Below are 14,498 nucleotides of genomic sequence, written 5' to 3'. Positions count from 1 at the left end.
CTGGCAGCCATGACTACAAGTCCCATTCACATTGTGACAGTTCTGATCTCCTCAGTACAATGTCCACACGTCTCCATGCAGCCAGAACCATAGCGTCCCTCAGGACAAGCTGTAACGATATTTGTAGCATCGTGTTTTGTGTATTTTCCTACACCAAGACACGTCACAACAGTAGCTTCTGTAACAGTAGGAAGTGTTCGTCAGCATGCTCTATATTTAAAACCAAATAAATATAGTTTTAAAATTATTTGATAAATTACGGTAATTTCAACTTTTCTTTCTTTTTCCTTCCCTTTCCTTTAATTCACCAACCACCCATCTGAGTTCCCGTGCCCGGGTAATATATTATATGTTTTAAAATATGTTGTCAGATGCCTGTTAGGGTGAAATATATTCAACATACAAAATTACAACATCGAAATACATATTTCCCTATTGTGAGGTCCGGCCACACATAACGATAATGATTTTCGATTGTCCTTCTCTTCAAAAATACTATTTAAAGAGCTAAATTTCTGATTGGATTTTTGTGCAAGTTATGGACAAAAGTACTTTCAATACTAATGGCATCTTTACAGAAAGATGTCTCTGCCGAAAGCTGCTTAACTAACACCGCTTAAGCGACTACTGCCTCTATTACAGAGGAGAGGGTTCAGAAACTGTCCAATTGTTTTATAGCGGACGTGACTACATGCATGTTTATTAAAAATAGACAAACGTAATGCAGCAGGGATGCAATGCCAAAGACAAAGCAAATGGATTTTAAAGGTACTTTGGAAACACTAGACAATGCCATCCACGCTATTTAAATGTAAACATGTACAAGTTGTATTTACAAAGGTTGAGTACCTCTAAAAGCGAATATACAATGTTTACCAGCACAGAGAGAGTAACTGGCCAGTGCTTCTACCAAGAGCTCCCAAATGTGAACAGACACATCTACACACCCACCATGATGCCAGTTATAACACAATAAGTGTTCCAGATATACCTCAACTGAGAGGTTGCCAAAATTCATATAGTTTCCAAAAGTTTGAAATTTTGGTGAAATGAAAATGGTGCAGACACACATATAGCTAGAGACAAAATCAAGGCGAACGGGGATTCGAACCCAGTAACAGGTTTTGGGTGTGTCTTTAAATTTATTAAGAGAGAAGTAGGACGTCTATTAAAGAATTAACCCTAAATTAAAGACAATGTACAGTTTAGTTTATCTCAACTGAACAACGACTAAACGAGAAAATATAAAGGGAGTTTGTTGAAAATCTGACATATTTTATTTGTGTGAAAAGATTGACATACGGGCTAATCCGCGTATGTCTGCTCTTATATATTCAAACTAAACTGAAACACCTAGTTTGGGTGTTTCTCTCAAAAATGAAAAAAAGAAAACCGAAAAAACCACCCAAAACCCAACGTAAATAATTCGAAAAGAGTTATAATTATACTAACAAACGGTATTTCCAACTTTGTTCAAACTGAGACCATAAAATCAGAGGGCGTACATACCCTTTTAGCATTCCATTTTCAAAATACGTTTTTGACAAGACAACGGGGCGTCATAGTTGGGTACATAAGATACCGGAACAGTGTGATATGGTGTCATATATAAGAAATATTATTGGCTCTCCCCTGTATGTATTGTAATAAAATATTAGTTTCGCCCCTATAATATTTATACATGGGTCCAAGTTCTTTATCTTTTAAATGAGTTCATGCGACACTGTACTTTGTTTCAATACACTTTTTTGAGACAGCGAATTAAAGACTGGACTTGTGTTGTATTTGGGGTTTAAAATCCAGTCAGTAATACATGTAAGTGGAGTCGTGAACTGGAAATTCCTGGAACAGGTTTGGTGGGCCGATCCACTCATTTGCCTCGCACCATTATGTTAAGCAAGCGACAAAAATCGTTTTCAACTTACTTTAACACTGACTGACTGACTGGAGTTTGGTTTTACGCCACTTTTAGCAATATTCCAGCAACATCACGGCGGGGACACCAGAAGTGGGCTTCACACATTGTACCCAATGTGGGGATTCGAACCCGGTCCTTCGGCGTGACGAGCCAACGCTTTAACCATTAGGCTACCCCACCGCCCCTTACTTTAACACCACTAATAATGTCATCATGGCTGCCCACTTTATCATTCCAATCAAAAGCATGATTTCCCATCACCCCTTGCAGTAATAAATAGCAGGGACTAGACTAGACTTCCAACTACACTCTGTTGCCCACGCTGGAAGGTTCATTACCAAAACTGTAGAGACATTCACCATATACCCCAGACAGTGAGAATCTGTTAGAAGAACCCATTCGTATGGTATCCGTGTGATCTGTGATTTTATTACTTGTCATAGTATCATATTGAAACAAGGATTACTCCACTCTCAATTAATGCTCCCTTTATCGGGCATGCGCAGAGCGAATGTAACTGGCTAGCAGACGCCGCGGGAAACCGCACCAGGACGAACTTGTATGACATGTTGTTGAGTTACCGAATCAATTACTAAATCCCTATATATCAAGGTCACGAGTTCCCGTATTCTATGACATGGTGTCAGAGTAAAGTACTGAAGACGTAATTAAGAAAGATGGCACGTTTTCGTCCATAGATTTCTTACACCGGCCGAGTGGCCCCAATGGCGGCAACGGTTCATGAGATTTCGTTCCGCGACAAAAGGTGGATAAACAGTCAGATGTTCAGAAAAAGCTCACTAATTTACGCAATGGGAAAGGAAGGGGAACACATTATGAACTCTTTTTACATTTGACGAAGAAGGTGATGGGAAATTTGACAAAGTGATTCAGAAATACGATGAACATTTTGTTCCAAAACGGAATGTGGTTCACGAGAAACCAAGTTTCACCAACTCAATCAACGATCGGGTGAAAGTGTGGAAGCGTTTATACGCTCGTTGTACGAACTTGCAGAGTACTGTGAATTTGGGAATATGCGTGATGATGAAGTATTCGTGACAGGATTGTCATTGGAATTTCTGACAGACAAGTTTCAGAACGGATGCAATTAATTCCTGGATTAACATTGGATCAGACTATGCAGACAGCCAGGGAAACGGAACTAGTCCAAGTCTCAAATCAAGAATCAAAACAATTTTCAGACTTAAGAAGAGGTAAGAGGTAGAAATTCCAGAAATATGAACTTTAATGCCCATAGAGGTAGAAGATTTGGCCTCCCCACGAGGTTTTCATCATGGAAGTAATGGTAACCATGGAAACCAAAGGAATCATCAATCATACGGTCTCAATAAGCCCTGTTCACTTTGTGGTCATCTTCATTCAGGACGGTGTCGCGCTAGTGGTCAGACATGTCCTGTATGTAACAAGAAAGGACATTATGCCAAGATGTGTACAAGCAATAGAAAACAAAATGTTCACAGTGTAGAGACAGACGTTTTGTCCGATGATCAGGCAAGGGATTCTATATTGGATCTGTCAGCTGTGAAGATGATAATGATGCATGGATGGTTACATTTTATGTTCAAGACACACCTGTTGAATTCAAGGTTGACACCGGTCCAGACACCACGGTGATTTCAGGAGAAACTTATGACAAACTTTCAACAAACCAAAGTTACTACCACCAGATCGTGAACTTTCTGAACATTCACACCTAATAGGGTGTTCAGGATTGTTTCCTGCACAGGTGAAAATATCATGGTGAAATTATACAGTTCAACGTTTATGTCACAGACGGATATAACAATCTGCTGAGTAGGAATGTTTCATACAAGATGGGTTTTGGTGAAGCCGAACATTCATGAAATCAGCACGAAGAGATAAACAAAGTACAGTCAAGGTATTGGTCCTTTCGGACTTGTGAATTGTGAACCAGTGAAGATAAAACTGAAACCTGAGGCAGTTCCCTTCAGTATTGCAACGTTACGAAGATTACAATTTTCTTTGTTAGACAAAGGAAAGAAGATTTGACACGTATGAAGGATGCCGGTATCATAAAAAGAAAATAACCGAGCCAACAGAGTGGTGTGTGCACCCAATGGTACCTGTGTAACTTCAAGAAATCAGGAAACGTAAGGATTTGTAAGCTTGACCTGAAGAAGCTAAATGAAGGTGTAGAAAGAGAACACTACATGATGCCAACATTGGAAGATATTGCTCCAAAGCAATGTGGATCCAAGATACACAACCCTGGATGCCTCTAGCGGTTATTATCAGATTCCTCTACATGAAGATAGCCAGAAACTTACTACATTCATGACCCCTTTGGACGTTATTGTTTCAAGAGAATGCCATTTGGAGTGACCTCCCTTAACTCCAGAGATATTTCAGCGCAACATACGACAGAGCTCTTGTACGGTCTACCCGGTACAGAAGTCATAATGTATGACGTACTCATTCACAGTTCGTGCAGTGCTGAACATGAAAAAGACTTTAACGACACAATTAACGCCATACAGAAAGCGGGACTTAAGCTGAACAAAGACGAGTGCAAGTTCCGGAAATCAGAAATTGTATATTTCGGACACAGAATAAACAAAGTGGAATCAGTCCGGAATCAAGCAAGGTGGATGCCATCTTTGAATTAGAAATCTCCGAAGGGCATTTAGGAACTTAGACGCATCTTGGGGACTGATGAACTATTTGGGGAAATTTTGCCGGATATCTCCACTGTTACGAAATTAATGACTGATCTACTACATGCCGATACTATGTGGCATTGGGGCCTAGATCAAGAGTCTGCTTTCTCCAAAGTAAGAGCCATGGTAATCAGTTGCACCGGTACTGGCATTCCTATGATCCCAAGTTGCCAACCATGGTGAGTGCGGGACGCAAGCAGCTACAGTCAAGGAGGTGCCTTTGCTACAGCTGCATGGTGGAATCATATGGAGGCCAGTGGCTTTCTTCAAGAACGCTAACGGGTTCGGAGTGCCAAGTTATGCGCAGATCGAAAAGGAGACTGTAGCTGGTGTATGGGCGTGGGAGAAATTCAGTCGCCTACCTGATAGGTTTGGATGGATTCAAACTGCAAGCAGATCACAAACCTCTCGTTCCACTCATCAACTCGTATGATCTCAACAACGTGCCACCTGATGTCAAATACTGTTGATGCGCTTGAGAAGATTTCAAGTCACAGCAGAGTATGCTCCTGGGGAAAACCTAGTCGTGCCAGACTACAAAACCTACTTGAGTCTGTATCTACCCATCTCGACGAGAAAAATCAACACATCAAAGATGATGCAATGACCCAATCATCCAACGTGCTATGCAGTTCACCCAGACAGGATGGCCAGAGCATAGTAAGAGCATACCATCTGAGGTAACACAGTTCTATGTCGTGAGTGGAAAACTGTCAGTAGTTGATGACCTACTGGTGTTCCGCGATCGTATCATCGTTCCCGAAGTTCTACGAGAGGAAATCTTGAGCAAATTCACTCGGGACACCAAGGAGTAAATAAAGTGCCAGGAAAGAGCAGCATTGTGTGTGTGGTGGCCAGAGATATCAAACGATATCAAGACGAAAGTTAGCCAGTGTAACTTTTGTCAGACGCAAGCATCCGACCCAGAGAAAGGAGCCACTTATGACCGCCCCACTTCCAGAAAGACCATGGCAGAAGATTGCCGCTGATTTGTGTTTTGCCAAGGGATAGAACTTTCTTTGTAGTAGTGGACTATTACTCAAGGTATCTTGAATTTGCTCACTTAACCAATATAACATGTTCACAAGTGATGGGCAAGTTGAAGGCAATGTTCGCTCGATGGGGCGTACCAGAAGAATTTCGCTCAGATAATGGAACACAATTCCACGTCTGCAGACTTTAAAAGTTTGCACAAGAGTACAACGTAAATTTTCAACATCAAGTGACATTAAAGGCTAAAAATTGTTTAAAGAGTTTATTTTATCGGAAAATGGGGAGATGTCATAGTATCATATTGACACAAGGATTACTCCATTCCTTATTAATGGTCCCTTGTCGGGCATGCGCAGAGCGGATGTAACTGGCTAGCAGACGCCCACTCTCCTATCCAGAGTTCCATGCGGCAAGCCAGCATAGTACCTCTACCACAGGCCAGTAACATGTGACGTTTCGTCACATCTTGCACCGTCCATGGACGAATGACATGTTGTTGAGTTACCGAATCAGTAATAAATCCCCAACATCAAGAGTTCACGAGTTCCCGTACATTGTATGACATTACTCTCCGTGGAAGATGCTGCAGTGTAATTTTTTACGACAATGTTACACTAGTGTAATACCGCTAGACGTATGACGTCATAATGTGTTATACAGTATATGAGGTCTAATGCTACTACCTCTGTCACAATGGTATTAGACCTTGCTTGACTCACGAAAAGCTGAGAGTCATCACACAGTAGGCGGTTTCTATCAGTTTATGTTGAGAGTAATAAACAGAATACTGAGCTCGCTTCTGTGAAATAATTTTTATTAAACTCGTAAAAGATTTAGTATCAGACGATCGAAATAGAGTTGGTACCAAATCTCGTTTAATAAAAATAGTATTCACGTAAGGTAGTTTAGTATCCTCTACGTATCACCGTGTTTACATTAATCTGTGTGTAGCCCACCCAGTCCGTCAGGTATGGCATTTTAGAAGCTACACATCTATGACGTTATCATGTACGCAAATTACTCGAAATTGACTCGAAAATGTGCAGATTTATGTTCACCAACAGACGCCGTTGATCATTCTCCTAGTCACGTGATCACCTCTATGGTGGTTGTTTTGATTTTGGTGTGAACGAAAATTGAAACTCCAACGAGAACAGGCAGATATGTATTCAGACTTTTGTATATATCAACATGGGGAAATCCATCTTTGGAGGGCAAGAATCGATCGGGTGTTTCAAGCGACCTCATTCACTTTGTCGCGGTACACAGGTATGTGGTATTATACGGATCGGTCTCCGCATATTATTGCTGTCACTAACTCTGCTACACTTGACACTGGGATATTGAACCTAATCCCGGACCCCTAAGACAGCTTCTGTACCGGGAGATCGTCCAGAGCAGACTATCTGCTCAAAATGTAAGTGGTCAGTTTGTTTTACAGATCCATTCAGTCAGTCACTCTCTCTGATCGCGCTGTACAACGCATAGTTCGATTCAGGCACAGATCACATCGCTCAATATTCCAGATTTTATGTCCACTTCACACCATCGTGAACCCGACGAACCGGTCAGCACTGAAAGAGCTCACAGGTTAAACTCCAAATCCGGTCGAGACCAGTGCTAAAGTATCTTAAAGTTTTGTTTTCAAAGAAGAATGTCAAGTTTCAAAGGCTGATAGGCAATGCTTGAAAAGATTTGACTTTCGAGTCACTGAGGATTTCACGGATAGAGTGGAAAGATATGTTCTCGATTATCTCCCTTGATGATAAAAAAGACAGGCGAGGATAACAGATTTACCTACTTCAGCTATGATAAACGGATAACTGATGACACTATGTATACATGGGAAGAGGTTTCAGATATACGAAAGAATCGGGACCGCAGGAATTGGAGCTACAAATCAGCCAGATCATCCAAACAGAGTGACAGTGAATCTCAGCATCATACATCAAAATAGACTGAGATGTGGCAGAGGCCCCAATGTTTTAATTTCAAATAGTAGCATTGTGGACGAAAGAAACAGCTAGTGATTACACTAGTGTCTGTTTTCTTTCCAACGAGTATTCGTTATTTGTGCGCCAAAATACTCCGGTTTCCAGTGATAATTCTGTGTTATTGTCTCATCTTAAAGATGTTGAGATAGGTAACACATGATAACGAAAATATTGTTATCAAGCTGTGTGCATGGAACATTCATGGAATCAAAGGAAGTCCTATCAGACTTTATCTTGTTTTGAGAAAATATAGATGCATATTTGTTTGATAGACTTTTAAGATAATTATAAACAAAATGTTTGGTAACCAAAACTAAAAAAGAATCCAAAATGTTTTTCCAGTCGTGGCAGATATTCTTGAGGGCTAGCTGTTTGTATAGGGAATTCATTGTCACATCGTTTCAAAAAGAGTCTACAGCCATTGGAATGCTTACATGTTTTTCACTATTAAGGATAAGTTGCTTCCCTTTACCATCTTCCTGGTGTTTGTTTATATTCATCCTGAGCGTTCACCCACATACAATTCATGTGAAGAAAATGGTATTGATTATTTAGAACAGCTGATGCACATCATTCATGACTACAAGGAAGCATGTAAATTTATCATATGTGGAGACTTTACTGCTAGAACTGGGTGTGAACTGAACCATATTTTACGTGATGGGGTTAAATATTTACCAGCAGATGGAAATTATAATTCTGATTATTTTAGTTGTGTCTAAAGATACGAAACTAATTTGACACAAATGTGAACAACTTTGGTAGAAGTTTATTGGACATCTGTAAGCTATATGGGGTACATATTTTGAAAGGGAGATCTAAAATGGATAGTAATGTTCATTTTACCTCCATCTCCTTTATCTCCGGTTGCAGAGTTGTTGCTGATTTGTTTTTTGTTTGTGTCTACAGATTGTTTTCCAAAGATTTTAGATATGTCAGTTACACAGCCTACAGAGTCGGATCATTTACCTATGGTGTGTACTTTAAAAGATATTGTTACTGGTGGGGATTTTAAAGAAAGTTCAGTTACTATTACTTTCACATGTTCCTAAATATAAATTAAGCCCTTAACATGTTTCCTCTTATGTTAAGCATTTCAGTAGCGATATTTGTAAAGATGTGTTTGAAGAATACTTTTAATGTGAATGCAGCACTACACACGCTCAGAGATATAATATTATATTTAGCAAAGTCAGCTGTTGCCATTTCCAATGGATTTGCAATTAGGAACATATATCAGCCTCCATGGTTTGATAAGGAGTGTGATTTATTCAAGTCGGAGAAATACAGATATTTGGCTAAATTTAGAAGCTGCAAATGTGATTCTAACTTAAAGGAATATATTACTGTCACAAATATATATAAGAATTGTTGCACGCAGTAGAAAATGAACTGTAACTTAAAGCTTAATGAGGAAATCAATTTGTCCGGGAAAAACTGACTGTAAACACTTCTGGACGACAGTGGAAAAAAGCAATACAGGGACGGTCACAGAGAAGTTTTATATATATATATATATATATATATATTTTTGCAAAGTAACACTCAGTGTTACATAGTCGCCCAAGAAATAGTAATTTACATTTATCGATATACCCAGTTAGTGACCATAATCCCAAATTTGCAATGGTAAATATTGATCATGACCACTTACCAAGACCTTTGTTCAAAGGTGTCAGCCTGTTGGACTTTGATGTATGTTAATACTTCACAGCCATAGAGACTAGTTTTAAGAATCATTCTGAGCCATATTTTAACACAAGTGATTGGATGTAGGCCAGAATCATTCAGTCCAATAGATCTAAGTGAGTTTACATTCTGTCTTGCTTTCTGACAATACTTTTTCACTGCTAGTTTTGTTGAGAGGTTACTTGTAAAGAGAACACCCCATATACGGTAGATTCTGATAAGGGGATTAGGATGTTACCAATGCTACAGTGGACGTTTACATCATAGCCTTTTCTTTTGCTTAAAACGATGATGGTACTTTTTTGATGGGTTATATGTTAGACGCCATTTAGAAGCGTGTGAAGAGACAATATTAGTGATACCTGTAGGCCATTAGGAGAGTGTGCTTATGAGAGTAGTATCGTCAGCAAGCAAGACACTTGGAACGTACATACAAAAGACAGGGATACCACAGCCAGCTTCTCTTAAACATGTAATTAGGTCATTAATAAAAATGAGAAAAAAACAAGAGGATATAACCCTCCCTTGTCAAACACCTTGTTTGACCAAGTACATATCTGACCTCTCGCCGTGGTATGCAACAAATGATTTGCTATTGGTGTAACAGTGATGTAACAGTTTCCATGTATTACCTCTAATACCAAGTTCATGAAGCTTATAGAATAAACCATCATGCCAAATTCTGTCGAATGCTTTTGCATTGTCGAGAAAGGCTGGAAAGACAGGGGAAACTCTATGGTTATAGTATTGTATACTCTCCATGAGAGTGAACACAGACATTATGGCTCCATGCTCTTTTCGATATCCAAATTGTAACGTATCAAGAAAGTCCGGATTTGATTTAAGCAATTTATTTTCAATTCGTTTGAGCAAGAGCTTTTCAAATAATTTACCAAGGCAAGATATTAGTGTGATACCTCTGTAGTTTCGAGGGTCGGTTTTATCATTTTTACCTTTGTATATTGATATTACCATTCCAATACTATATTCGTATGGGACATATTGAGATTCAATCATATGATTGAATAGTTTACATACATAATTAATGAATACATCACCTGTAAATATGATATTCTCGTTTGTAATTTTGTCGGGACCTTGGGATTTGTTTTCGCTTAAGAGACTTAACAGCATCCTTTATCTCATCAAATAGAAAGTCTTTTTCTAGTTCCTCATCATAATCCTCAGTGCTGCTATTGTCAATTTCCTGAAACCAATTGAGATATGTGATTTTGAAATCATCATCAAATGTTTCTGACTCAGCTAGGTCGGTATATTTTACATACTTCAGAGGGCGTTGAGCCGCTCTCGCCTCCGTAATCAAAGTGTAGATACATTTGCAAGTACTGCCCTTTGCTTTCGGACAGTTTTGTAGAAAGAGTTTACGTCCAATTCAGCTAATAATTTAATTTCTTTTAACATTTCTTTTATGGGATCTTTTATTTCCGAAGCAGACATCGGAATTTTCTTTTCTCATCTTTATAGGCCAAACGTTGTTCAGAGTTCACGAGGTTTACCGGAGTTGATCCATGCACGCCTAGCTACACGCATATCGTAGTGAGCATAATTTAGGCAATTAGTTTTCAAAAGGTTTTAGGTATGGTTTGTTATTACTGGGAGGTATAGAATTTGAGGAAGCATACAATAGAGCAGAGCTTATCATATCATTGAAGTGATCTATATTGTCTGATTGTTTTAAATCTACATGAGAAAAATTCCGAGAATACATAACGTCCTCGAATAGTCTTTGGTAAGCGTTAATGTCATTTTCATTAGCTAATATATCCCCAAGTGACTGGCTTGTTTACTTTAGGGTTCTACTTAACCCTATACAAGGAACTGATTATAACAATACGTTTGACTATGATAATAATACGAACTGACTGCTTTCAACATCCAGTGGTGTTAGATAGGGCTGTATTGTAAGTCCTTTACTCTTTATATTCTTCATAAATGAGCTTGCAATTGAAGTACAAAAATAGTAACAGTCATGGATATTTGTTACAGAAGAAATTCTAGACATAATGCAACTACTCTTTGCTGGTGATGTTGTAATGTTTTCTCTCTTTTTGTAAATGGCTTGCAAAGACAGTTAAATGTCTTACAATCCTATTGTACCAAATGGGGATTAGAAGGAAATTTTAGCAAACCCAATGTTATGTTTTATAAAAATGATGGTGTTGTTGCAAAATGGAAAATGGTTTCTTGGCTCATCTGTCTTAAACCTAGTCACTTATTAATAATAATATTAATAATAATAATAATAACGTTGTTATTATTATTATTAATCACTTATTACAAATAATTAGGTCTTATGTTTTCTTCTATACTGATCTCGTCTGTGGTATGGTATGGTATGTGAGCAAATAGCTACCTAGGCAAATAAATCCATTATGCCCCTATATTTTATTAGCGAAAAAATAGATTTGTATCTTTCCTCACATTGAGTTCCATTTAAATGGAAAAAATATGCCTGTTCTCCTATACTGCTCTGAAATATGGAGGTGCTGTCTAATAAAGAGAATACTAAACTGTGATTGAAAAGGTCCATACTTCATATTTACTAGTTGTTGGTAAGTTTGCTTCTAATAAGGCAATCCAAGGTGATATTGGTCGCAGTGGCATTTGTGTAGACAGTCAATTAAGGGTAATTAAATATTGGATTTAGTTACTAAGAATGTCGCCACATAGATATCCATAGCAGTTTTATAAAATGTTAAAGATACTTGATGATAAAGGCAAGAATAATTGGGTTTCAGGTGGGTGTTAGAAATTTATTGTTTGTTACCGGCTATGTATGGGTATCCCAAGATGTTGGAGATTCACAATTGTTTGTATTTTCATTTACACAAACTTTGAAGGATATACTTTGACAACAATGGCACTGTGATATTTCTTCATCACCCTATCTCAGTAACTACAGTAACGTGAAACCATTGTTTCAAACGGGAAGATAATCGATAAGAGTTTAGATAGAGCTTATGATAGATTCGGAATTTCTCTGCATGACTTTAATGTAAATGTATGTCATAGATCCAAAATAGTGATAGCATGTACATTCATGTAAACACTGTCGTTTAGGGGAAGTAGAGGGCGTCTTAATAATATGTGAAACATGTTCTAATGTAAGGTATAAATGTCTGCCTATGGTGTAGGATAGATTTAAACACCGTTAGCTAATGATAAATCTTTTAAACTCAAATAAATCCAGATCTGATCCATGCTGTTTCTGTTTATAAAATGTCATCAAATTTCAATATGTACATGTATATCACGGGGCAAATGTTAATTTGTTATCTGCATTTGTACAAGGCGCCTTGAGCCTGAAGTACTGGAAATATACTGTCTGTCTGTCTGTCTGTCTGTTGATTATTCCATGGAATTGAGCAGGATGATGGACTCTGGACGGGGCAGTTGAGTAATCCGCAGATTGAGCAGTTCCTTAATCTACACACGACATATAAATTCCTACGCCACAGCGACTAAGTCAAAGTCGGCGTTTTGTCAGGCAAATCAACAGTCGTAAGTGTAATGAAGGTGCTGACGACACAAAGATGGGTTTAAGTAACACTCTTATTTAATAATGAGAGTAGTAAAAAGGTACGAAAGACCCGGCCGCTGCATAAGGCCGATATTAACATATAAAACCTCAAATAGTGACATAAAGTGATGTTACAAAGAGGCACCATATATATACGTTTTGAATGCCACAGTCTTGTGGCTGAAATATTGAGAAAGTTTAATAGAAACTAAAATTTCGTTTCTGCCCCTTGATAAATGGTCTCACTTAACATCTGCCACCCAAATTTTAGCACGCTTTTCTTACCATATATTACCACTTCACATCACAAAAAAACACGTGAAGATCCTGGTAAGAACCCAACCCATGCTTGTCGTAAGAAGCGACCAACGGGATTGGGTGCTCTGGCTCACTGACTTGGTTGACACGTGTCATCGTATCCCACTTGTGTAGATCGATGCTCGTGTTGTTAATCACTGGATTGTCTGGCCCAGACTCGATTATTCACAGACCGCCACCATATAGCCTGGCATATTGCTGAGTACGGCCTTAAACAACAGCCAACCGAACACAAAAATACACCCGTTATGAGTCGATGTCTGGGTCAACAAGCACTTACGTTCCTGACAGCCCGTCCCAGTGTATCCATCCTTGCACCCACTCTCACAGTATCCAGTGATTTTGTCACACACCTCAGATGTGTTCCTACAGTAACACCAGGTTCCGCAGTCAGGCCCGAAACTCCCGTCAGTACACTCTGGAAAGTCACGAAAATACATATTGGCAGTTTGATGTAACTGATTAATATCACATTCACAAATTATATCATAATCGAGATTATTGTAACAGTAAATTTCAACTTCAATTCAACACACAACAAATATGTAAAGTTCACTTACATCATATTATTCTGCAAAATATTACTCAAACTCAAACTCTAACTGACACCAGGGTAGTTTTGCTGCTGTGTGCTGTTGGGTTAAGAATAGGTGTCTGATAGGTCGTCCGGTTCTATAGCCGGTCGTATTTTCTGTTCGACAAAGGACGAAGAAGCCACTCTAACTAACCAGCCACTTCACATGAACAGATGGATCTTGTCTTTTCTGAGATCTGAGAACGAATGTATCGTCCTTAGCTGTTGTCACCAGACAGTCACAATATTTCCTCATGCCATTATTTTACCATATATTTCCACTTCACAGAGACTGAGGATGTAGTCCGAGCCGACCAGTGTTGGCAGCTGGACAGTGACATGTTGTCCACGTGTGGGTGTGTCACAGCTGATGTTGACAGGGGAGTTGAGACGGTTGGTCGAACTCCATTGATAGCAGACCCGGTTATGGTCTACCCTACCAAAAAAGCCTTGCATTAGTTCTAGAAACGAAATTCAATTTACATTAATTCGTCAGTGGTATAAAGTGGTTGGTTCAGTCGACAACTAATGGTGGGGGTAATATTGTGTAAGTTAACTGTGTATTTAATGCCAGTAGGACTCATGATGGAAAATGAAGGCTCAAGCGATTTCAACTGTGTATGAAGCATGTGATAATATACTTCTTATCAAAAGTTTAGACTCACTAGTGTAAATATAGCCACTTACTTCAGGCAACTGTTCTAAACTAAATTTTACAAAATATTCCATATTGTTTAAAGGTACAGTTTACACATGAACAGATGTTTTG

At 38.7% G+C, this 14,498-nt stretch overlaps 1 protein-coding gene across 1 annotated transcript in view; it reads right to left on the bottom strand.

Annotated features, from left to right (window-relative positions):
- The window catches only part of LOC124273985 (multiple epidermal growth factor-like domains protein 10), a 55,705-nt gene extending 41,516 nt beyond the window's left edge, over nucleotides 1-14,189 (bottom strand). Inside the window, exons 1-2 of the mRNA XM_046709319.1 lie at nucleotides 13,999-14,189; nucleotides 13,436-13,573 (exon numbers count right to left, since the gene is read on the bottom strand). Of these exons, the coding sequence (XP_046565275.1) occupies nucleotides 13,436-13,573; nucleotides 13,999-14,185 (325 nt within the window). The 5' untranslated portion in view covers nucleotides 14,186-14,189. The remainder of the gene's footprint in view (nucleotides 1-13,435; nucleotides 13,574-13,998) is intronic.
- Nucleotides 14,190-14,498: the final 309 nt, after the last annotated feature.

Source organism: Haliotis rubra, unplaced genomic scaffold (assembly GCF_003918875.1).
Source record: "Haliotis rubra isolate DU_JTF1 unplaced genomic scaffold, ASM391887v1 Scf1867, whole genome shotgun sequence".
Lineage (NCBI taxonomy): Eukaryota > Metazoa > Mollusca > Gastropoda > Lepetellida > Haliotidae > Haliotis > Haliotis rubra.
The sequence above is the reverse complement of the archived record's forward strand: the minus strand, read 5'-3'. Positions and strand labels throughout refer to the sequence as shown.